The sequence below is a fragment of the Bos javanicus genome, chromosome 4 (assembly GCF_032452875.1).
Source record: "Bos javanicus breed banteng chromosome 4, ARS-OSU_banteng_1.0, whole genome shotgun sequence".
Classification (NCBI taxonomy): Eukaryota; Metazoa; Chordata; class Mammalia; order Artiodactyla; family Bovidae; genus Bos; species Bos javanicus.
In genome coordinates this window covers 99,808,558-99,832,005 of record NC_083871.1, presented here as the reverse complement: position 1 = coordinate 99,832,005, position 23,448 = coordinate 99,808,558, and the positions used below count along the sequence as shown (strand labels likewise).

The 23,448-nt window shown below is 36.8% G+C and overlaps 1 protein-coding gene across 10 annotated transcripts in view; it reads left to right on the top strand.

Annotated features, from left to right (window-relative positions):
- The window catches only part of CNOT4 (CCR4-NOT transcription complex subunit 4), a 153,702-nt gene that overhangs the window by 86,429 nt on the left and 43,825 nt on the right, over positions 1 to 23,448 (top strand). For 7 of the 10 annotated variants that reach the window (XM_061414809.1, XM_061414813.1, XM_061414807.1 and 4 more), the window contains 5 exons: positions 375 to 572; positions 8,817 to 8,903; positions 9,658 to 9,759; positions 10,502 to 10,627; positions 13,403 to 13,536. In XM_061414809.1, coding sequence (XP_061270793.1) covers positions 375 to 572; positions 8,817 to 8,903; positions 9,658 to 9,759; positions 10,502 to 10,627; positions 13,403 to 13,536 — 647 coding nt within the window. The remainder of the gene's footprint in view (positions 1 to 374; positions 573 to 8,816; positions 8,904 to 9,657; positions 9,760 to 10,501; positions 10,628 to 13,402; positions 13,537 to 23,448) is intronic. The other 3 variants (XM_061414814.1, XM_061414812.1, XM_061414817.1) reach the window with 1 other exon arrangement.

Below are 23,448 nucleotides of genomic sequence, written 5' to 3'. Positions count from 1 at the left end.
TTCTTGATTGTAATACAATAAATCCATATTTAGATGATATTTTGTACTCTTTGCCCCTTACATAGTACCTTAAAAGCTTAATTTTTCTGTAAACTGTGTACTAGGCATTGTTGGTAATACCAGGTTGGTTTTTAAAATTTTAGAATCTTTGGTGATATTTTAAGTTTCAGCACTAAAAGTGGTTTAAAAAGTATTTAAAAACACTCTTATGTAACATTTAACTTTTATTAAATAAAAAGTTTAGAAGATTAGAAGATTCAGAAAAAGGGAGATGTAGCAAATAAGTGCATACACGTCATCCAGCATTTGAAAATTATTTATTCATAGTTTTCTGTTCATTTAATGCTAACTCTGTGTTTGTTTTATGCCTGAAGCCATATCCAGAAGACCCAGCAGTTTATAAACCACTCTCCCAGGAAGAACTGCAAAGGATAAAGAATGAGAAAAAACAGAAACAAAATGAGAGAAAACAGAAAATATCAGAAAATCGCAAACATTTGGCTAGTGTACGTGTTGTACAAAAAAACCTCGTCTTTGTTGTAGGTCTGTCTCAGCGCCTAGCAGACCCAGAGGTAAGTTGTCTTCTCTTTTCTTCCTCAACTTGGCATTTTTTCTTTTTGTTTATTTGGAAATAATAGCTGGCCCTGCCCGATGGCAGGATTTACCTGAAAATTCTAAAACTTAGAAGATAATGGGAAATAATTTTTTAATAATCACTAAGAAACCAGTGACCAGTTGTGATCTTAGGCCAGTGTCTTAATCTTTCTTGGCTCATTTTCTTCAGTTGTGAAACTGGGCAGTTGAATTAGATCTCTGACGTCCCCTTCAGTGCTCATAGTCTGTGGAAGTTGGATAGTGTCTCTGTTGTGCTCTTAAGGCTCATGTGACAGGACTGCTCTGTTTCTTTCCTCTTTTCTGTAGCTGTATTAAGGATCAACAGTGGAGATGTACTTTCATGAACCCACCAGAGATCTGTATTTTTTTAAAAATCACACTGAAGTGGTGAACCTTGATTATAAAACAGTGATAGAATTGTTACTCTACTGTGTCATCGTTCTTTATTCATTCATTTTAAGCCAACTTTGGGGAAGGAGAGAGAATTCAGAGGGAAACAGTGGTTGAGGTTCTTTGTGATTCATTGAAAGCAGGGGAGGTCTTAACCCTTTTGTTTATTTATTACATAACTCTTCTCTCCTTCCTCCACCAGGCTTATTAGAGTAATGTTGAACTCATTACTTTCCTTAATGCCCTTGCATACGTGTCTGCTAATGTTTAGTTCCTGATACATGAGGAGATGCTGACTAGATTGTTGGGAAGGCAAATAAAAACTGAATGGGAGCCAGAATGTTCACTTAAGTTGGAGAGAGCTGGATTTGAGGGATCTGTCGGAAGTCCTCCTTGAGAAGGGTTTATAGTAATGCTCAGGATGGCAGCAATCAGAGGAAGGATTATAGTGAATATGCTTAGGGAGGCGGCAATCTTTGAACTGGTCTAAGAGGGCTAACGGCCCCAGAAGGAGGAAATAATAAGGCGTCTAAAAATTGATTTTGTAAAAATCAGTTTAGAAAGAATAAGAAATATTTATTGCTGATTAGTTAACTATGTATTGAGGCTGTGAAGGGCTTCAAGATCTGTAGAGGAGAACATCAGGGCGACCTTACTAAGAAGTCTCTGTCATGGGTAGTAATTGTGGAGGCAGCTCACGAATCACTAGGGTCTAGGTCCACAATGCTGGCACTAGTGGACTACTACAACGATCTTCAAGAGACGAGGTTTTCCAAAGCCAAAGGGGTGGACCTGGAGTTCATATCTGTAATAAATGATAAGGAAGGAGCTCATTTTAGGCCTGTGATTTAACCTCAGCAGCCAGTTCTCCCTTTTTCCTAAATCATATAGCATTTAACTCCCCAGACAGGCAGAATCCCGTTTCACTCTTGAACGCTGCCACAACTTTGTATCAGTGCTTCTGTCTCCCTCTTTAAACAATACTTTTTTCCAACCAGAGAACATTTCTTGCCTAAGCAAGTTTTTAATTTACCTACCTCTATTTATTCCTTGGCACCCCACTCCAGTACTCTTGCCTGGAAAATCCCATGGACGGAGGAGCCTAGAGGGCTGCAGTCCATGGGGTCACTAGGAGTCGGACACGACTCAGCGACTTCCCTTTCACTTTTCACTTTCATGCGTTGGAGAAGGAAATGGCAACCCACTCCAGTGTTCTTGCCTGGAGAATCCCAGGGACGGGGGAGCCTGGTGGGCTGCCGTCTATGGGGTCGCACAGAGTCAGACACGACTGAAATGACTTAGCAGCATTTATTCCTGCTAATCTTATTGATTAGAATCTGTGTTTGCTTTTCTGAAGCTGCTACTCCAGTAAAAAAGAATTTTTGAGGGGTGGCGTTCATGTACCTTGTGGGATCTCAGTTCCCTTGACCGGGGATTGAACCTAGGCCATGGCAGTGAAAGTGTGCAATCCTAACCACTAGGCCACCAAGGAACTCCCTGCTATGCCAGTAAATTAATGAAATTTTAATTTTGATTTAACAACTCTTGGATATGGATGTGCTTGGTTTTATTAATACAAAATCCAGTTGCTTGTGGTACTGGAGGCTTACCGAGCAGCACCCAGATGCTGGATAAAAATGAAGCCATAGCCTCAGTCTGATGTTTGGTTTACAGGTTTCTGCTTCTTCTTAGAGATGTGACTTAGATCTGTAGTTTGTTTTTACTTATGTACAGAGATTTATATTCATTTCAAATGACACAATGTCAGCAAGATTAATCTGAAGAACTATTACACAGAAAGAAATGAATCTAGGGAATGACTCGTGAAAGAGAATACTTTATCATGAATGTAAATATACCTAAAAAATCACTGTCTTGGTTTTATACTTTTGAAAGCACTGTTGCTTGGTAAGAGGACAGTGAATTTTCTTAAACATTAGTTTCTCTCATTTGTTTCTCTTGAAACCCTAAGAAAACCAAAGGTTAGTGTTTTAGTTATTAAAGCCTACTACTTCTAAATAATACCTTAAAATTTTTTTTAAATGTAACTGCCTGACTCTTTCAGATTGGAACACTTCATTAGAAATCACCAAGTTTCAAATTGTTAGGGTAACTTTTAGTCAAAGAAGATCCCTTTCATTTACTTATTTTTGGATGCTGAACAATTTGATATTTGGCTGAATTCTGATTAGCAGAATAGGAATATTTAGGAAAATTTAAAGCTTATTTTGAAAATAATTTTTGTATATCTGACAACTTCATACCAAGATTGATGGTCAAATGTATCCATTTATCACTTAATAGGAAAAAAACCTATCTTAGAAGATGTGGTAGTTAGAGATAATGCTTAGAGTAAACATCTCCTAAATCCTAAAAATTTCAATTTGTCAGAACCTTATTCATTTGTTCTGTAAATTAGCTCTTGAATACTTACAGTCTGTTAGGTACTTTGATGTTGGAGATGAAATGGTTTAGCAGGCCAGACACAGTCTCTACCCTTAAAAGCTTATAGACAGTGGAGAAGACAGAATTAAGTACTTGTAAGTGTGCTGAGTATTTATAAATAGGGAGATACAGGGCTTTTTGAGAACATATAAACATAGGTAATTTAGCTAGTGCAGAGATCCACGAAAAGCCTCCCTGAGGAAAGGATGATTAAAAATGACTAGGGATTAGCTGGGTAGCAAATAAGGGCAGAAGTGTCCCAGGTGTATGGTGGCATGAAAGAGCTGCTTGTTTGAGGAACTGAAAGACTTTAAAAACATAACCATTTTCTTTTACAAATGGGAAACTGAGGCATAGAGAAGTTGAGTGACTTGCCTAGGATCACTTAGCTGTTTCATAGCAGACCCAGGACTAGAAACCACCCTCATTCCCTCACCCCGCACCCCACCTCCCTGGTCTTAGAATTCCTATTCCAATGTATTTTACACCAGTGGTGTATATGGTTCCTTCATCCACACATTTGTCTATTCATTTTTCCATCTGTCACTACATTTTTTATTTTCTATGACATGTCCATGAACATTTGTGTTCCCAAAGTATAGGAAGACATTTTACACATTAGGTATGTCATTGGGCATTTATAATTCTATCATATAACCTTTTATATAGTAGTTAGTACTCAAGTTGACTCACTGTGAAGTAAATATAGGACTTTGAATATATAGGTAATGTGGTTATATGCAGGGTGTTCTGCCTACTACCCATACTCTTTACTTTTTTTATTTACTGTTTTGCTAGTTGACTTATGTTTAGATAGAACCTCGATTGTGCAACTTAATATAGAACATTGAAATTACTTGAGTTTCCCTTGCCTGGGCGGGCTGTTTTTACCACCCATAGATCATTTCCTAATACAGTAAGGCCCACCAGTGTTTTACACATGTATTATTCTTTTTGTTCAATGCTGCTGCTGCTAAGTTGCTTCAGTCGTGTCGTACTCTGCTCGACCCCATAGATGGCAGCCCACCAGGCTTCCCCATCCCTGGGATTCTCTGGGCAAGAACGCTGGAGTGGGCTGCCATTTCCTTCTCCAATGCAGAAAGTGAAAAGTGAAAGTGAGGTCGCTCAGTCGTGGCTGACTCTTAGCAACCCCATGGACTGAAGCCTGCCAAACTCCTCCGTCCATGGGATTTTCCAGGCAAAAGAGTACTGGAGTGGGGTGCTATTGCCTTCTCCGTGTTCAGTGCTGCTGCTGCTAAGTCACTTCAGTCGTGTCCGACTCTGTGAGACCCCATAAATGGCAGCCCACCAGGCTCCGCCGTCCCTAGGATTCTCCAGGCAAGAATACTGGAGTGGGTTGCCATTTCCTTCTCCGATGCTAACAGAGTTTAATTATTCCATAAGCATCTATTGAGTACCTGCACTGTGCCAGGCACTGTCTGAGACACTGAACATAAACCAATAAAAGGTTGCCCCTGTTTATTTATAAAAGCAGCTATATACTGTTAGAAGTGCTGTGTGTTGTGGAGGCACAAGAGATGGCACCTGACTGTGGGGGCGGCGGGGAAGGTATGTACTTCCTAGCTATCTTTGGTATAAAATGCTTCAGTCAGTTCAGTTGATCAGTCGTGTCTGACTCTTTTCGACCCCATGAATCGCAGCACACCAGGCCTCCCTGTCCATCACCATCTCCCAGCGTTCACTCAGACTCACGTCCATCGAGTCAGTAATGCCATCCAGCCATCTCATCCTCTGTCGTCCCCTTCTCCTCCTGCCCCCAATCTCTCCCAGCATCAGAGTCTTTTCCAATGAGTCAACTCTTCGCATGAGGTGGCCAAAGAACTGGAGTTTCAGCTTTAGCATCATTCCTTCCAAAGAACACCCAGGGCTGATCTCCTTTAGAATGGACTGGTTGGATCTCCTTGCAGTCCAGGGGACTCTCAAGAGTCTTTTCCAATTCAGGCATAGGGATTATACAAGTGCTTCTGGATTAAAAAAAAAAAAAAGCTTGGTCTTCAAATGATTTGTTTGGCTGGAAAATTGAGTGAAATGGTGAGAGATGAGGCTGAGGAGGTAAGTGGTAAGGGATAACGAAGGGCTTTTAAAACATGCTAACGAGTTTGCACTGTATCTTAAAGACAATGGGAAGCTATGGACTAATCTTAAGAACAGAATGACATGGAGAGATTTGTGCTTTGGAAATACTATTCTGGCCGCTCACTGTAATTATATACAAGTCTTAATGTTTTTTATGAAAGTATTGCTCAATTATTGGCCAGAATTTATTTCCATAAGTCAGTCTAACCTTTTCAGACCCAGTATCCACGTTTTTTTTAAAAAATAGTATTTTGTAACACCCTTTGAGTTTCATGAAATGACTTCTTGATAATATAATTTGTCTAGGTAGATACATAATTTGAAAAAATGCGGGAGAAATTAAAGTATAAGAAGGCTGTTTCTACATGTAAATACTTGGTACCGCTACTCAGGGTGTGGCCTCTGGGCTACTAGCATTAGTATCACCTGGGAGCTTACGGTGTAAACTCTCAGGGGCTGAAATAAGTATTTCAGCTGGATCCTCAAATGGTTTGTGTGTGTATATAAGTTTGTAAAGTACTTTTTTTCCCAGTACGTTATGAAATAGGAGCTTGCATCTGCTTGTAGAATCACTGTGAATATGACAACTAAAAGTGCAGATTGTTACAGATGTATGTGCTGACAGCACGGGTGCCATGAAGAGTTAATGATGTGTGTGATTTTTCTGAAGAACTCTTAGTAAAATTTCAAACAAAGCATTTGCAGTTGTCCCTTAATTACATAGTGTTTGCTTTTAAATCCAACATGTGTTGAAACTGTGGGAAAGTGCTTTATGTTTATGATTTGTTTCTAGATTCACTTAATTATAAACAAGCATCTTGGCTAGATGAATGTCTTGTAGAACATTCAAAAGTTGTGTAGGATGGTTCTTTGTGGTGCAGGGCTAGCCTGAGTGCTATAAGCTGTCCCTGGCTCTCACCCACTGAGCGCCAGTAGTGTCTCCCAGTTGCTTTGACATTACGTTCCAGCATCCCCTGATGCTGCCTTCATTGAGAAGTACTTCCATAAACTTGGATGTGATATGAGATGCTGATGCAGCACAACCTTTGACCAGGCTGAGTCCCTTGAAGCAAGTCTTTTGGCTGAGGCCTTTTGCTGAATTGGTACACATCCAGCTGGAATATTGAATGCAGTTCTGTTCTCCACTGGCCAGAAAGTTTTTCAAGATACATACTCTTCCCATAACCTCTATCCTAAGACTCTTTGAACAACCCAAGAGCACTCTAAATGTCATATCCTTCAGAAGATTTGGGTGGAAAAAAGATTGAAAGTCAGTGTAGTCACTGCACCTTCTAATCCATTAATATTGGCTGCAGAAAACATAATAACCCTATACTTATAAAAACCTAAAATAAAGTAAGTTAAAAAAATTATATTAATCAAGTTGAAAACTGTTAAGAATTCATGACACCCCAGCCGCAGACTGTTTCACAAAACTTTGGTTCTGTCAGATGTAGAGTATATTAGCTAAGATGTTAAGTATGCGAGAATTATCAAATAAGAGTATTTGGAGAAGATACTTTGCACACACTTGAACAGATACGTGCAGAAAGCTTCAGTTGAGATATAGCTTGCTATTTGGAAAGATTGTAGGAATAGTGGGTCTATAGGTTGTTGTTTAGTCGTTAAGTTGTGTCCAACTCTTTGCAACCCCATAGACTGCAGCACGCCAGGCTTTCCTGTCCTTCACTATCTCTTGGGGTTTGCTCAAACTCATGTCTATTGTGTCAGCGATGTCATCCAACCATCTCATCTTCTGTTGCCCCCTTCTCCACCTCCCTTCAGTATCTCCCAACATCAGAATCTTTTCAAATGAGCTGGCTCTTCGCATCAAGTGACCAGAATATTGGAGCTTTGGCTTCAGCATCAGTCTGTCTAATGAATATTCATAGTTGGTTTCCTTTAGATTGACTGTTTGATCTTCTTGCAGTCCAAGACACTCAAGAGTCTTCTCTAGCACCACAACTTCGAAAGCATTAAGTCTTTGGCACTCAGCCTTCTTTATGGTCCAGCTCTCATATCCGTACATGACTACTGGAAAAACCACAGTTTTGACTATATGGACCTTTGTTGGTAAAATGATGTCTCTGCTTTTTAATTAGCTGTCTAGATTTGTCATAGCTTTTCTTCCAAGGAGCAAGTATCTTTTAATTTCATGGCCACAGTCAGCATCTGCAGTGATTTTTCTAGCCTGAGAAATTAAAATCTGACATTGTTTCCACTTTTCCTATTCGCCATGAAGTGATGGGACCGGATGTCATGATACTCATTTTTTGAATGTTGAATTTTAAACCTATAAATAAATACTACGTAGGTCTGTAGGTAAATTTTGGAAAAGAACAGTTTAATTTTGAGGTAGTTGCAAATCCTGGGGGAGAGGATTAAGTTAGTTTGCAGGACAAGCTAAATGAATGCATGTAGTGATCACAGAGTAAAGGAGATGACATAAGTATGAGGGAAAATGACCACCAAGAAATAACCAGGTAATAGAGAAAAATTCATTCATTATTTATCAGGGAAAGAGAGAAAAACACAGAAGACAATTGAAAAATGGTGAAATTGACATAAGGAAAATTTGTTGACACACACTGAGTAATAAATCATAAAGCATGAAAGTTTGAAAAACATTCTGTTACCGTATTTGGAATTTGTAGCTTATAAACAGTGCTTTAATATAATACACAGTATTTTATGTACAATAGATTTATGAGTAAAACTGTCTCTACTTGTGTCTGTTTTTGAGTTTGTTTAACCATCATTTAAGATACGAAAATATCTGAGTCCATCTAATTGCTGTTCTATTATTTTAAAACTGTTATTGTTTTTATTTTAAAAGATATATGTTACTTATGCAATTAAAATTTAATAGAAAATTTAAAAAAATACATAATCTTGGTCATTGTTCTGAGACCTTATAAGGATCATCTATTAATGAAAGTGTGGTTAAGATAGTTGATCTGTTCTGTGTTTAAGAATACTGTCAAATTAAGATCCCATAGATTATTGGTGTACATGTTAGAATGTAGTAATGTGAGACTTAGTCTCAGTTTCTATTCAGTGGGTCAGTAAAGAATAGCTTTTAGATTTTTGTTGATGATTTCCTGCAGTTAAGTTAACCACACAAATTGTAATCAGTAAGTAGTCACATTTATTGGAAAACTTTAACAATTATTTTCTTTTCACTGAAGAGGCATGGTGCATGTCCCCATTATAAGGATAAAGTTGATGAAGTGGGGAAAGTTTATACCTTATTTCTTCTTCTTTTATAGGTTTTAAAACGACCAGAATATTTTGGGAAGTTTGGTAAAATACATAAAGTTGTCATCAATAATAGCACATCATATGCAGGCTCACAGGTAACTAACTATAGGGATTTTTACCTTTCCTCCCTACGGTCAGGGCTTGACCTGGGCTGTTCAGAAGGAAAACTTGGTTTCTGTGATTAGAAAGCTTGATGGTCAAGCATTTACACCATATAGTGACCTCTATTGGTAGGGTGGGGGGATTTTTTGGTGTTTCTTTGATCCTTTCAAAACTTAACAGTGAATTGATAATATTAAGAGGGAAGTAGTAACAGAGATTTAGTGATGGTTTGAAGGGGAGGGGGAATTGAGTCTATAATCAACCAGTTAAATTATATAGTGATTTCTAATTAATATTTTCAGATATTGTGAACTTAATAGAGCATTTTTGTTATGCTGATATTAGCAGCTAGAGTACTCTTAAAGATTCCATTTGTTCTGAGAACATAGTTTGACACTGTCTTCACATCTTATTTTTTCAAATCTAATTTTCAAAGTTTGTTTTTTTTTATAATGTTGACAAGCTTGTCAGATGACTTTTATAAGAAAATTACCAAGCCAAAGATATTTCATTCATATATATTTTAGTCTGCTTAAAATCAGATAAAATTCGTTAAGTATGATTATCTTAAGATGGGCTAGTATATAGCTTAATATAAGCTACTACTACTTCTAATCATTGTCATTATTATTAAAGATAGTGGTAGTAAAGGCCTTTAGAATTCCTTTGGCAGGTTGCATGTTAATTTTTTTTTTTTTTTGAGTTTTTGTTGAATTTGATTCTAACAACAGTGGCTTTTCACTTTAGGGTCCAAGTGCCAGTGCTTATGTAACCTATATACGGTCGGAAGATGCTCTCAGAGCCATACAGTGTGTTAACAATGTGGTGGTGGATGGCAGAACACTTAAGGTAATATGGTCCTCTGGGTTTTTTTTTTTTTTAAGGGGGAAGAGATAACATGTAGTAAGTACAGATGAACATAGCTGTTACATATTAATGAAGGAGTCTTATTTAAAGAGTGCTTCATAGGTATCCATTCTAACCTATGACAGCTAATTTGCTTATCACTTACCTGTTAGGGTCCTGTTCTACCAGGTAGAAGTAAACACATACCTTATTAGGGGATTAATCCTAAAGAAAAAAATCTCCTGTATTTACACGTATTTTCCTTTGTGAAAATGGATTTATTCTTCTTTACGAAATAGATGATGGTTCCAATTTGTTGTCCTTAAATATTTGGACATTGATAAGTTCAGGCTTGAGTGAAGGGTCCCACCAAGCAATGCTTCAAGTAAGTTGAAAGAAGGATGGCATAATTAGAAAAAGGAATTTGTCTTATGTGCCTAACCGCTTAAAACATTGAACAGATTTTGCCTTCCTACTCTCCTGATTTCTAGGGAAAGGATTTGGGTGCTCAAGCTCTGGAAACCATAGATGGAGGGGTTTTTTTGTTTTTGTTTTTTTTTGAATCTTTCAAATGATCATCATATTTAATAAATTCTGCTAATAATAGTTGAATTCTCTAGCATTCACAGCCATACTTTGTTTTATTGTGTCTTTGCCTCATTTGAAAACACTAGATACAGAAATTCTCATTCTGGTGTCAGTTTACGTTTTGGGTCTTTTTCCTTCTTCCCTCCTCTTCCTGCAGGCATCTCTAGGTACAACAAAATACTGCAGTTACTTCTTAAAGAATATGCAGTGTCCAAAGCCTGACTGCATGTACCTACATGAACTGGGGGATGAGGCGGCCAGCTTCACAAAAGAGGAAATGCAGGTAGTAAAGTAATATGAGTTATCAACTTTGCAGCAAAGGAAGTATTTTTCTATATAACTTAAAATTGCAAAAGCAAAAACTAAGAATTTTATTTTTATTAAACTGTTATTACTTTAAATTAGCTTTTTCCAAATATGTGGTTGTTCTATGGAATATCAGTTCTGCAGGACATTGTTATAATAAAAAATGCATCTGTGGTCCCCTAAGTTTTGAAAATGTAGGCAAAACTAAAGCCAAGTGGAGTATTGTAAATATGAGGTTCCCCTCTGCCATCTCTGCAAGTGTGCTAGAAAATAATACTCTGTTAAGTGCCACTGAAAAGCTTAATTGTTTTTATAAAATGATTCTACCCATGCAAGTGTCCACTGAGTCAGTGTCCTGTAAAGGGTGAATTGAAGGCTTATTATCCTGTATTCTTTTTTACATTTCCTGTTCTCCTGTCTTCTTTCAATTTGTAGTATAAACTTGCCTTTACAAGTAAAAATATTGACCATACGGCATATTAAATGAGCATATGCCAAAGCACAATGCTGCACTTCCCCATTATAGGTGAAGACTTCAGATTGTTGCTGTGGACTTTGCAGGAATACTTCTCCTTTAGAAGGTGGGGGAGCATTGACTATTGCCTTTCATTCTCCAGGTCAAACTAGAGACAGTCTAGGAGGGGCTCCTTTCAGAGCAGATTGTTAAATGGAATGAAATATTACCCTTTTGACTTGGAGTTATTACTGATTAAATCACATTATAATAAACACATTGGAATTTCTTTACAGTATGTATGGTCTTTATGATCCAGAAGCAGTGTTAAGAGACTTTCCAGGTGGTCCAGTGGTTAAGACTTCACCTTCCAACACAGGTGCTGTAGGTTCGATCCCTGGTTGGGGAGCTAAGATCTCACATGCCTCACAGGGAAAAAAAACAAACAATAAATATTGTAACAAATTCAGTAAGGACTTTAAAAATGGTCCATGTCAAAAAAAAAAAAAAAGAGCTTAAAAAAAAAACCAAACCCCAAAACTAAGTTCTCTGTGATATTTAATGGGGACAGATGACTTACTTGTTTCTTGCTTATCCAGTAAATGGTTCTTGACTTTTTTTCTTCTTTTGAATGAAACTTTCTTGGATGAAATCTAAGGTTGAGCCATTTCATGCTGTATTTTGACTAATGAGAACTATGCTTTACTTACGGGTATTATTACAATAAAATATCTGTCAAGGAGTTTCTAAGCCCCAGTTGATCTCACTTAAGTATTATTAAAAAGTAAAAGAAAATGGATGGGCAGTCCATTGGAATTTATTTGTAATGCTGTTTAACCTGTCTCTGTAAACTGCCCCTGTTAAACCATTTGAATACCAGTTTGAGCTCTTTGTGGCTAATGAAAGCCATAATATCTCCTGAAGTATTGCTTGCAGAAAGAATTTTCAAGGATTTTTTATTTTAAAGATGTAAAATCCACATCTAAACTGTGTTTTTTCTTAACAGTTTAAAATTCATTTCATGTTGTTGACCTGTATTCATCTCTCTCTTTGAGTTTAAAATTACTTTGAAAAGGCGTTTCTTCATTAAAACATTTTTTCAGTGTAGAAAGGAAACGAACAAATTATATCATGGCAAAAACTAGGTCTTTCCTTGTTACTGCATAACTCAAAATTCAGTACCATATGAAATATTTGTATAGTTGAACAGGCAAGAGCCCTCTCAGAACAGGGAACAATGCATTGTGCAATATATATGAGACAGTTTTGCTGGATCACATGATACTGCCCTTGTTTTTATTGCTTTGTTTTTGTTTTGATCTGTTCTGGTTTTGGTTTTCCCATAACATCTCTTTAGATCACACTTTAAAAATAATTAACAACCCTGAAGGTAAGTAAAAATGTCCTTGCAGTCATAATATACATGCAAAGAATAGAAAGTTATTTGGTGTAATTTCATTGTAATTTATTTTTGCGTGTGACTAGTTGCACAGTCAGTTGTTTAATTTCTTCCATCATGTTTGTAACACTGCATTTTGATAGACAGCTACCAACTCCAGAAATACAGAGCTCTCTTTGTCATGTATAGGGCAGGGATTGGCAAACTTTTTCTGTAAAGGGACAGTTAGTCAGTGTTTTAGTTTTTCTGGTCATGTGGTCTCTGTAACAACTACTCAAATTTGCTGTTGTAGCACCAACAAGGTCATAGATAATATGTAAATGAATGAGCATTACTGTTCCCTTCAAACTTTATTTACAAAAACAAAGCGGCTGGCTCTAAATTGCCATCTTCTGGTCCAACGTTTAAATATATTCATTTTTATGTAAATGTGTTACTTAGTCTTAGGATAATGAAAAATATAGTAAAATCCTTCATCTCTGAGTTACTTTTAGTGTTAATCTCTTCTAAAAAGAGAGATTGATTTTCCAGTGATCTTCAGAAAATTCTGTAATGACCTGTTAGAAAACTTAATTCTTTTGTGGAAAGATGGGGAAGTAAATTTAAAAGGGCCCCTCTAGTTTTTTAAGCTAGCAAAAATGTTGTCCATTAATATGTTTTTTCTCCACATAAAGTGGTTGAAGATGTGCTTAATTAATGGAATATGTCTCCTGTAGTTTTGTTGAAACTTTCATTGGTCTAGAAGTTCCTGTGACATCTTCCTCACAGGTTTCTCTGACACTGTGACAAATCCTTATGTATTTTATTTAGGATAGCTTTAATAATTCAGAAAGTACATCAGCATTTTATACCAGCCACTTTGTGAGTCCCACTGCAGTTTTAATTTCTTCTTTCACTAGGCGGGTAAACACCAAGAATATGAACAGAAACTCCTTCAGGAATTATATAAATTAAACCCCAATTTCCTTCAACTGTCTACGGGTTCAGTTGATAAGAATAAGAACAAAGTGACACCACTGCAGAGGTATGATACGTAAGTACCGATACTAGTGTAATCAAATACCTTAACCTTCTTGTCTGTCATTCTTTTCTTTTCATTCTGCATCTTTTTCAGGCAGGATCCTTCTTGACAGTGTCTGTCATTTGTGCAGAATTGTTGTACTGTAGGAAATGTTGAGTCACAATTTCTGGGTTTGAATATTTGCTGCCTGCTGCTCCCTGGTAATACTTCAGATGAGCCTCTCGATGCTTCCCCTTTGCATTGATTTGCAGACTACCCTGAGCCCCAGGAACACTCTCCTTTATAAAAAGGGAAATTAAGAGATGTGGGTTATTAAAAGGCTCTTGTCACCTAATGGAGGTTTCCTTCCTGATGTAATGGTGGGGTGTCGGGTGTGGGGTGTGGGGCGGGGGGGGGGGTGGCACAAAATACTGTAAAAGGGACAGAGGGTTATTAATCTGAAGCATTTTGTGTTGGGGATACAAGTATTCATGTTTGTCTTGTCTCAGGAATCACCAAAGTCTTATGTCCTCTGAGTGAGGAGGGTATCCCATATACAGATCTTTTTCATCTTGGAGACAACTTGTTTTTGCATAGACCTATATTCTGTTCATGTTTAAACAAATTTATAATTTTATGTATCGAATCTCATTCTGATATGGTGATCGTCACATCTTGGATTGTATTTGGGTTTGGCCTGTCAGAAAATGATATGATTAATAAAAATGATAAATGGGGGTTACACTTTATTCTGAATATATCTTATGTTTGTGTTTGGATCTTTTTTTTTTTTTTGTAAATTTGGTAAGTCTAACTTTTATAAAGTGAATTCATCTAAAGTAAATAGCTGTAATCAAATAGGTCAGTTTTCTTTTTTAAAAAATTTATTCCAAAGTTGAATTTGTTTAAATGATGCTTTAAAGGTCTGGGTATTACATAGTCCTATTACAGTCCCATATCTGTTTAGCATTAGAATAATGTAAGGGCCATTTTTAAGCATAGCTAATAATAACCACATGGATTGTTGTTAGAGTCAGTTTCTTCAAAACTTATTCTTATATTTAAATTCTTGGAAGTCCTTGTTAAGTTTATTCACTTTGATAGTGAAGATTATTTATAAACGCAATTCAAATTTAAAAACTTCCTTTTATTTGCACACACATATGTACATATATATATATATATATATAAATATATAGGTGACCATAGAGCAAAACATAAAATTATTATATAATAAACTACATGAAATTTATTTTATCAAAGCTAAGTATAAAAGTTAAGTCTAAAATCTTTGGGGGTTGCTAAACTTTGACCCTTTCCATTGATCTTTTTGTACCCACCCCTATGTTTATTTTATTAAGAACCTATGCTGTTATTTACCTCATTGGTTGCTAACTCTGTAGTACATTATGTAAGAATTTGTAGTAAAAATTTATTTCAGATGCTTTTAAATACACGTCTTTATTCTCATTAAAAGTGTTGTCATTCTAATTAAAGTCATGTTCTGGGTTTATAGCCCCTAAGAGAATGCAGAGCAGAAATGTAAAATTTAGATGATCTCTTTGTGACAGCATCTGTTATTCCCTGAATATAAAAGTAATGTTGCTATTGAAGGAGAGCTGAAAAATATACAAATGCATAAAGAAGAAAGTAAATATTGTATGTGATCTCAATACTCAGACGTTTTCACTAAAATGATTTGGTGTATCTTCCTTGCAGTGTGTGTTTCCTTGTAGTCCTTTTCCTTTCTGTGAATGTATATATGCAGAAAATCGCATTGGTTTGTTACATTTTAAAATTTAATACCCATTATTATGAATACTTTCCCATGTTATGAAAACATAATTTTTATGACTGTGTAGTATTCCATTATATGTGAGTATTGCACATTTATTAAACCAATCTCCTGCTGGTGTATATTATCTTACTTTCATTTTGGTGCTATTATTTATAACACTGTGATAAATATTTTTTCATGTAAACATTTTGGTTATAGTTTTGATGATCTTAGAACTGCTAAGTCAATGTTTATGAGTATTTCCTTGAATTAAGTATTTTTTTCCTGCACATTTGCCAAATTTGATAAAATCTTTCATTTTAATTTGTTTTTGATTAATATACTGAACTTCTTATGCACCGTGAATTCATATCTCTTTGCCATGTTTTATTGGTGTATTTTAAGTGTTTTCTGTGCAGTATATAGGCTAGCTTCTCCCGTTAGTTGACCAAGTCTATTTGTTTCAAAATATTTAAGTCTTCTGTGTCGCTCAAGAAAGTTTTTTTTGGTCTGTTCCCTGCATTTTTAAATCAAATCTCCTACCATCACCTCTTCCTGTCTAAGAATTTCTAGGAACTAAAAATTAAGCAACAGTGTCAGAAAGTGGTATAATCACAATATGAAAACACCTTATTATTTTTAATTTATTGGGCTTTTTTCTTTATATTAGAAGTGAAAATTGAAATTTACCAGCATGTCTTTTCAGCATTCTAACAGTAGTTAGCTGTCTTTAACTTATGTTTTTGTGATGACTTATTAATATAGATTTACTAATATTTTATTAACTTTGCCTTCATATAAAGTATAGCAGAGCACATTTATAATTGTTTCAATTACAGGAGAGGAGTGTCATAGCAACCACAAGTTGTAGGGGAAAAAAGAAAAGGGGGGAATTGAAACAGTATACCCATTTAGTAACTTTGCCCAAAATCAGTGCAATTGAACTTCAGCTGGGACCAGAATAAATTTTGACATGATTACCTTTGCTTAACATAAGTACATGATAAGTGAAGGATTTTTGAGAGAGGGAGAAGAGTTTTTTTTGTTTGTTTATTTAATGCAAGGCACCCCCCGTCCCCGCCCCAGGATTTGTTAAGGACAATTGATGGCCCAGGCTACATAGAGTTATCGGTGTTTTGTTTTGTTTGGCAAGCTCCTATAGCTTGTTTTCTTTGCTTGCCAACCCCTGACAGAGAGTAAGTTTGACTGTCAATATTACTGAACATCTGCTTTGGTCTCCACTTGTACCTTGTCACCATACAGGGTACAGGTAGGGATGAATTTGTAAACAAGTTTTCTTCTTCCCTCAGGGAAGACCTGCCAAGTTAGAATGAAGAGCAGTACAACTCTTTCTGTGGTCCTACCCCAGAGAGAGAACATTTTTCTTATTTGAGTTGAGAATTAAACTTTTAGGGACAAAAAGAATGGCCCCTTTTCTTTTCTTGGCATTTCTGTGTAGTGAGCAGCAGTTTTAGAAGAATTTCAAGAAAGCAAAACTTGAAAATTTATAGATTGACATTAAACTGAAATGTACTTTTCTCACGTGTAATTAAGGCAGATTATAAATATTAAGAATATCATAGCTACTAATCATTACTGAACCCCAACATGGTCCCTTGATACACATTAATGTTAGTAAGTGAAATTTTCTATGTCTTATTCCTGTATCACTTAAATGAATAATTAATTAGAGGGTGTGTATCATTTGTTCTTCACACACATCCCTCCATTATTATGGGTTTGAGAGTATATCAGTCAGATTGGGTTTTGACTGTGGATACGCTGTTTCTCTATTAGTTATTTTGAAATGATGAATAAAAATGTAGTTAAGGGGAAATAAGGGAGCCATGCAGTAGTGATGCTTAAGGACTAGATATTCTGTTTTTAAGTTCAGGGCTTTGAAATACCTTTATTTACATTGAGGTACTACTTGTGCACCAACTGAAGACTTAGACAGGGCAGTAGTAGCTAAATGGCTGCTATATGCCCAGGACAGTGTATAGGTCTGCTTACCTTGGGGGGACAGATTATGGAATGTGCAGATCACGCAAGTCAAGTTTATGACTTGATATTGTGACTCAGAGAAGACACCATTGAAGGAATTGAGATGTTCAGCTTTAGATTTAGGTAGAAAGAAAGTTGAATAAAAATTTGATGTCTTCTGTGTTCATTTAGTAGTTCTGTGTGGTAGACATCATTGTTATCTTACTGCTGGCAAGAATACTAAATCTCAGAGAGTTTAGGTAATTTACCAGTATCCTCCACAAGTAAGTGATAGACCAGATTCTGACCAAAAGTCTCAGTCAGTTTTAAGCCCAAGCTCATTCTTTCACTCTGCCATTTCTTAATCTAGAAGAGGCGAAATTTAAGACTCTAACATGAATTAAAAACTCTAGCATGAATCAAACTAAATCAGTTAAACTATGCCATAACGGTATGTAGTTTGACCTTGGAAGATCTCTAGTACTTAAGGCTTATACCTCAGGATAAATATAATGGATGTACTATTAATCCCAGGGAAGGCTTAAGCAAAACCTTCCCTAAACCACAGATTGGTGGCAGTAGAGGATAAGCTAAAGAAATGGTGAAAAGAAAATTTCTCTAGAAATTTGTCCATTTTATCACATTGAAGGAAAAGGTGTATTTTTAAAAACTATATGCAGCTATATTTGTATTGAAAGTCAAATATAAGCTCTAATAGACTGAAGGCATAATGAGAGTGCCTTATTTATTTAACAGAATGGAAGTAGGCACTGCCTGAATCATATTCTTCTGTCCTAATATCATTTGGTAAACCCCTGAAATTTAGAAAGGATATGGTCCAGATAATTATATAAAATAGTCTTGAGTAGAACGTGTTAAATCATATATAGACTTCTGAATATCTGCAAACTCTGAAATCTTCTGTAAAATTGTGTGTGTGTGTGTGTGTGTGTGTGTGTACTTTTCTGGAGGGAGGATCCATGACCTAAAAATAGTTATAAATTACTGGTGTATGTTGATACCTATAGAGGTGAATTCAGGAGCAGTATAAAGCAGTAATTCTCAAAGTATGGACAAGTGTCATGAAAGGTAGCCTACATTGTTTTTGTAAAGTGGACCCCCAGTAAGGCATTCCGTCTTTTGAAGTAGGTAAATTATTTACATTTCTCAACTTTTATTTTTGTATAAAGCTAAGGCTGCTTACTGTTAAATTAAGTAGGTGGTAAAGTTTGCTAAAATTGGGTATTTATATTAAAATTCATGAATTATTAAATTTTTCTGAACTTATTTCTCAGTCTTTCCTTATTTTTCTTAAGAAATCTTACTTAGTCCCATGATATATTTGGATATATAAAGTTACTGCACATGTGCACATACATACTGGAAAACTAGTCAGTCAGCTCTGGTATCTTGCTTCACTGAAGTAGAATATTTTCAAAAAGTTTAGAGAGCCATGGGTATTTTTTCCAGAGGGTGGTTGTAATAAGTGCAAGGAAGGGAGGGGAAGGGTGGGTATCGGTAGGAATGGGTTAGAGATCGAAGTTTTTGGTGCCTTTATTTCTTAGAAGAAAAGACACGTCAAATATCTTTTTAAGATCAAACTTTATTACTGAAATACAAAATTATAATGAATAGATGGAGATTTTGCTTTTTGTTTTTGAAAGCTTGCAATAGTTTATGATGTTTAGGATGGTGGATGTCCATCTTTCAGTTTTAATATTAAGGATAATTAATTTTTTGTGCTTACCAGTAATAAAAGCATTTATTTTCTTTCATATTTGGTATGTCCTGGAGTTATGAGAAACTTGCAGTTAGAATCATACTTGCCAACTACAATCAGTCTAGGTTTACTGAGGCATTTTTCTCTTGCCATGTTAATTGTGTCATGTAACTTAAGATGTGGCCATATATTACTAGCAAAGTAATTTTAGTGTCAATGTGTATTTGAAGCCCCTGTATCAAAATAAACTCTTTAAAAGCAAGCTTCCTGTCTGTAACTTAAATTTGTCCTTTGCAGTAGCAAATGTGTATCTCAGTTATTTAAGACTTTGGCGAGCATGAAAAATGAAAGTGAATTATTCTCAACGAATAAGGGAATATTTAGGAGCAGTATAAGTATGTACTTGGGTATATAGTAACACAACAGAAATTTGGAAATGTCCATTATACTGACATTTGCCTTAAATTTTACTTTATGTTCAAAGTGCAACAAAAATTAGTACAACCTTGAAGACTTTTTATCTTTTGAATATGATAAACCAGGAAACTAAACCTCACTATTTTTCTTATCCAACTCCCAGTCCTTGAAAATGTTTTTTTCTGTTTCCTCTACTGCATAACTGCTTGTTTTATGTTATAATTTTTAGAAAGCAGCAAAGAGACTATCTTTAGGAATTTGGTTGGTGTCACCACCAAGGAAATTAAAGGAAATCAAACTCAAAAATTGCCCAGTGGGCCAGTTAGAAACTAGCAAAGTTGACTGAGCATCTGAAGATCCAGAGAGAGGCACTTTGCAGATAGTTGTGAATTTGGTTTCTTTAACTGTAAAACAGAATTTAGATTTGATGTTAATGATTCCTTCTAGCTCTAAAGCCTAATAATTTCAGAGACTTTGAGGAGACTTGATACTTTTTCACTGTATTCCTTTTCCACTAGAACAGTGATCATCAGATACCAAATATCTCAATTTGGACTGAGTCAGAATCTCCAAGGACAGAATCTAGATATAGACTCTATTCTTTAAATAAATAAATATAAATGTTTATATTTTGCAAAGCTACATAGCACCAGATTCCAACTGTTGGGTTAACTGGAAAATATTTACTCCTGAGAAATCTGTAATTTCACCATAGATTTCAGAACTATTTTATAGATTTCAGAACTATTTAGGACTAGAATTAAAAAAAAAAAATTTAGTGAGACTATGAAAACATGTTTACAAATTTTTATCTACAGGGATTTATACACACAACATTACCTTCTAGAAATAATACCTTGATTGTGTTATGAAACCTAACTTTAGTTCAGTTGAGTCGCTCAGTCATATTCCACTCTTTGTGACCCCATGGACCAGGCTTCCTTGCTCATCACCAACTCCCAGAGCTTGCTCAAACTCACGTCCATCGAGTTGGTGATGCCATCCAACCATCTCATCTTCTGTCATCCCCTTCTCCTCCTGCCTTCAGTCTTTCCCAGAATCAGGGTCTTTTCCAGTGAGTCATTCTTTCACATCAGGTAGCCAGAGTATTGGAGTTTCAGCTTCAGCATCAGTTCTTCCAATGAATATTCAGGACTGATTTCCTTTAGGATTGACTGCTTTGATCTCCTTGCAATCCAAGGGACTCTCAAGAGTTTTCCAACACCACAGTTCAAAAGCATCAATTCTTTGGCACACAGCTTTTTTTATAGTCCAACTCCCACCTGACTACTGGAAAAACCATAGTTTTGATTATATGGACCTTTGTCAACAAAGTAATATCTGTTGTTTTTAATATGCTGTCTAGGTTGGTCATAGCTTTTCTTGCAAGGAGCAAGCGTATTTTAATTTCATGGCTGTAGTCATCATCTGCAATGATTTTGAAGCCCAAGAAAGTAAAGTCTGTCACTGTTTTCATTGTTTCCCCATCTATTTGCCATGAAATGATGGGACTGGATGCCATGATCTTTGTATTTTGAATGTTGAGTTTTAAATCAGCTTTTTCACTCTCTTTCACTTTCATCAAGAGGCTTTTCAGTTCCTCTTCACTTTCTTAGGTTTCACTTTTTATGAAACCTAACTAACTATTAGAATTTCCTAATCCCACTTGAAACCAGTGCTTATCAGTCAACTGTGTGATTCATGTGTCTTGATTTCTCTCTCTTCATATTGTTACTGGACAATGATGATTCCAAGGCTAACATGCTGTTCTTCCACTTCTTAAACCAACTGAACTATGAGTGTAGCCACTGCAGCCAGGACCTTGCGTATTTGTTACTACAGCCCAACTTGCAAAAATTCTGTTGGGACATTCTGGCCTTTCTTGGGGCCATACCTAATCGGCTGAGATGATCTTTGATCTCTTTAATTCTGCTCCAGGCTCAAAGGGCTCAGTCGAAGCAAGGAGAGGAAGACCTCAAAGAACCTGTGGAAAGCCAGCAGCATGAGATTGAATCCTGGACCCTGGAATTAAGGGCTTGATGGAGAAACTGGTAAAATCCATCAGCCAACTGAAATGCCAGCAGGATGTCTTTTGCCTCCAATGTAAGAGCCAGACCCAGTGAGGATACCCTTTTTGGACCCCTATCAGACCAGACAGCAGCAACTTTTTCAGGAAATTCTCCGTGAACTGGTCTAAAGGAGTAAGGAGGTGTTGGATGCCTCCAAAGGACTACTGGGCCAGTTACCCTAATTAAAGTATTGCTGTTGAAGTTGGAGGCATGGAATGTTCAGCAGCACAAGGCCTGCAGTGCAGTGCCCCTGGACCATTGGCTGGATCAGCTGGAGAAATGTTCACAGCTAAGCTGTTGTTTCACCTGAAGAAGCTGATGGAATTGAGTTGCTCAGTTATATATCAGGACGACCCTCTGACCCAAGGGGCAGACCTGTGAAAGGTCCCATAGAGAGAGTTGCTTTTATGTCTGTTCCACAAAGCCTTTTTGGTAGAAACCCAGCCATGCACAATTCCCCACTGGCCCCTCATCCTCAAGGCTGGGAGGAAGTTTACTGTTCAAACAAGGCTGCTGAAGAGATTCCAGGAAGGCTGTGGGTCACTGACTGCAGAAGTCTCCACTGACAGTAATCTTCCTCAATTATAGTCATCCCTTGCTATTCATGGGGATTGATTCCTTAGGATGCCAAAATCCTCGAAGGCTCAAGTCCCTTATATAAAATGGTGTGGTATTTGCACATAACCTACACACATCCTCCTGTATACTTTAAATCATCTCTAGATTACTTATGATACCTAATGCAATGTAAATGCTAGGTGAATAGTTGCTAGCACAAGGGAAATCCAAGTTTGCTTTTTGAACTTTTCTGGAATTTTTCTCCTCTGAATATTCTTGAATCTGAATAGGTGGAACCCACAGATGTTGATGACCAGTTGTACAAAGTTTATAGAAGTTCAACATTCTGACTTCAAACCAGAAAACTTTGTGCCCCAAGAAGAAGCAGAGTCAGGTTTTAATTTGGTCTTTGGCTCCCTGACTCCGGAGCAATGTTCAGGTGGTTCTGGAAAGGGCAACAGTAGGGGACTGCTGGGTGCAACAGGAAGTGCGCATTATCAGCTTCATGGTCGGATACAACTACCAGGATCTGAAGCAGGAGCTGAAAACAGACACCTTCTCTTTGATGATTATTTCTAATGTGAACGTACTCTTGATTGCCTGGTTCTTGATTCTTTGGTTCAGTCTGATCAGTTCAGACCCCTAGAATCAGCAGTTCTTTTCCAGTACTGCCAGGGATGCCAGCTTCTGAAGACCATCTCTGGCACCTTTCTGCTGCACTTCAGTGAATCATTGGAAGGGGGCATTATCTGCTCCTGGTTGAATGATGATGAAGTGCAGCCCTGCACCAGGAACGTACTCCTGTCATTCTTGCTAGCTGAAGTCATCAACTACTAACAACCTCTTTGAGGAGAACTTACCTGAGAACCTGCAGTACTTCCGCCACTCCTGAAGCCCGAGGGATGAGGCTTTTGGGTGCTATTATAGGAGGAAGTTAATTTTCAGGAACAGAGGAAATACCTGAAACATAGACTCATTGTGGTCTCTAAGAGACAAGTGGATGAGCTAAAACAACCACTAGAGCCAGAACTGGAATCATTAGAGGGGAAGCCCAGACTGGCACAGGGAGCCAGAGCTAAGCCCGAAGTTAGAGTCACTGCTTGAGCAGGGCTGGATCTGGAACCAGCAGTAGAGCGTACTCTAGGCATGCTATCACAAAGAAAGCCAGAGCCAAACCCAGGACCTGAACTGGAACTGGAGCCTGTTCTAGAGTCATTCCCATGGAACCCTAAGAAACAGGTGTCTATCTTCATTAGTAAATGTGATATTTATGTTTGCTTTCCTTTCTTAACCTTCTTGGCATTGATAATGGGTGGATGTATGTTGAATGTAAAACAACAAATTTTATTAGTATGACAGAGCTTAATGAAGAAGGAATTTGGACACTTGATCCCAGGGGGTTGTGAGAACTTTGGCTGGTT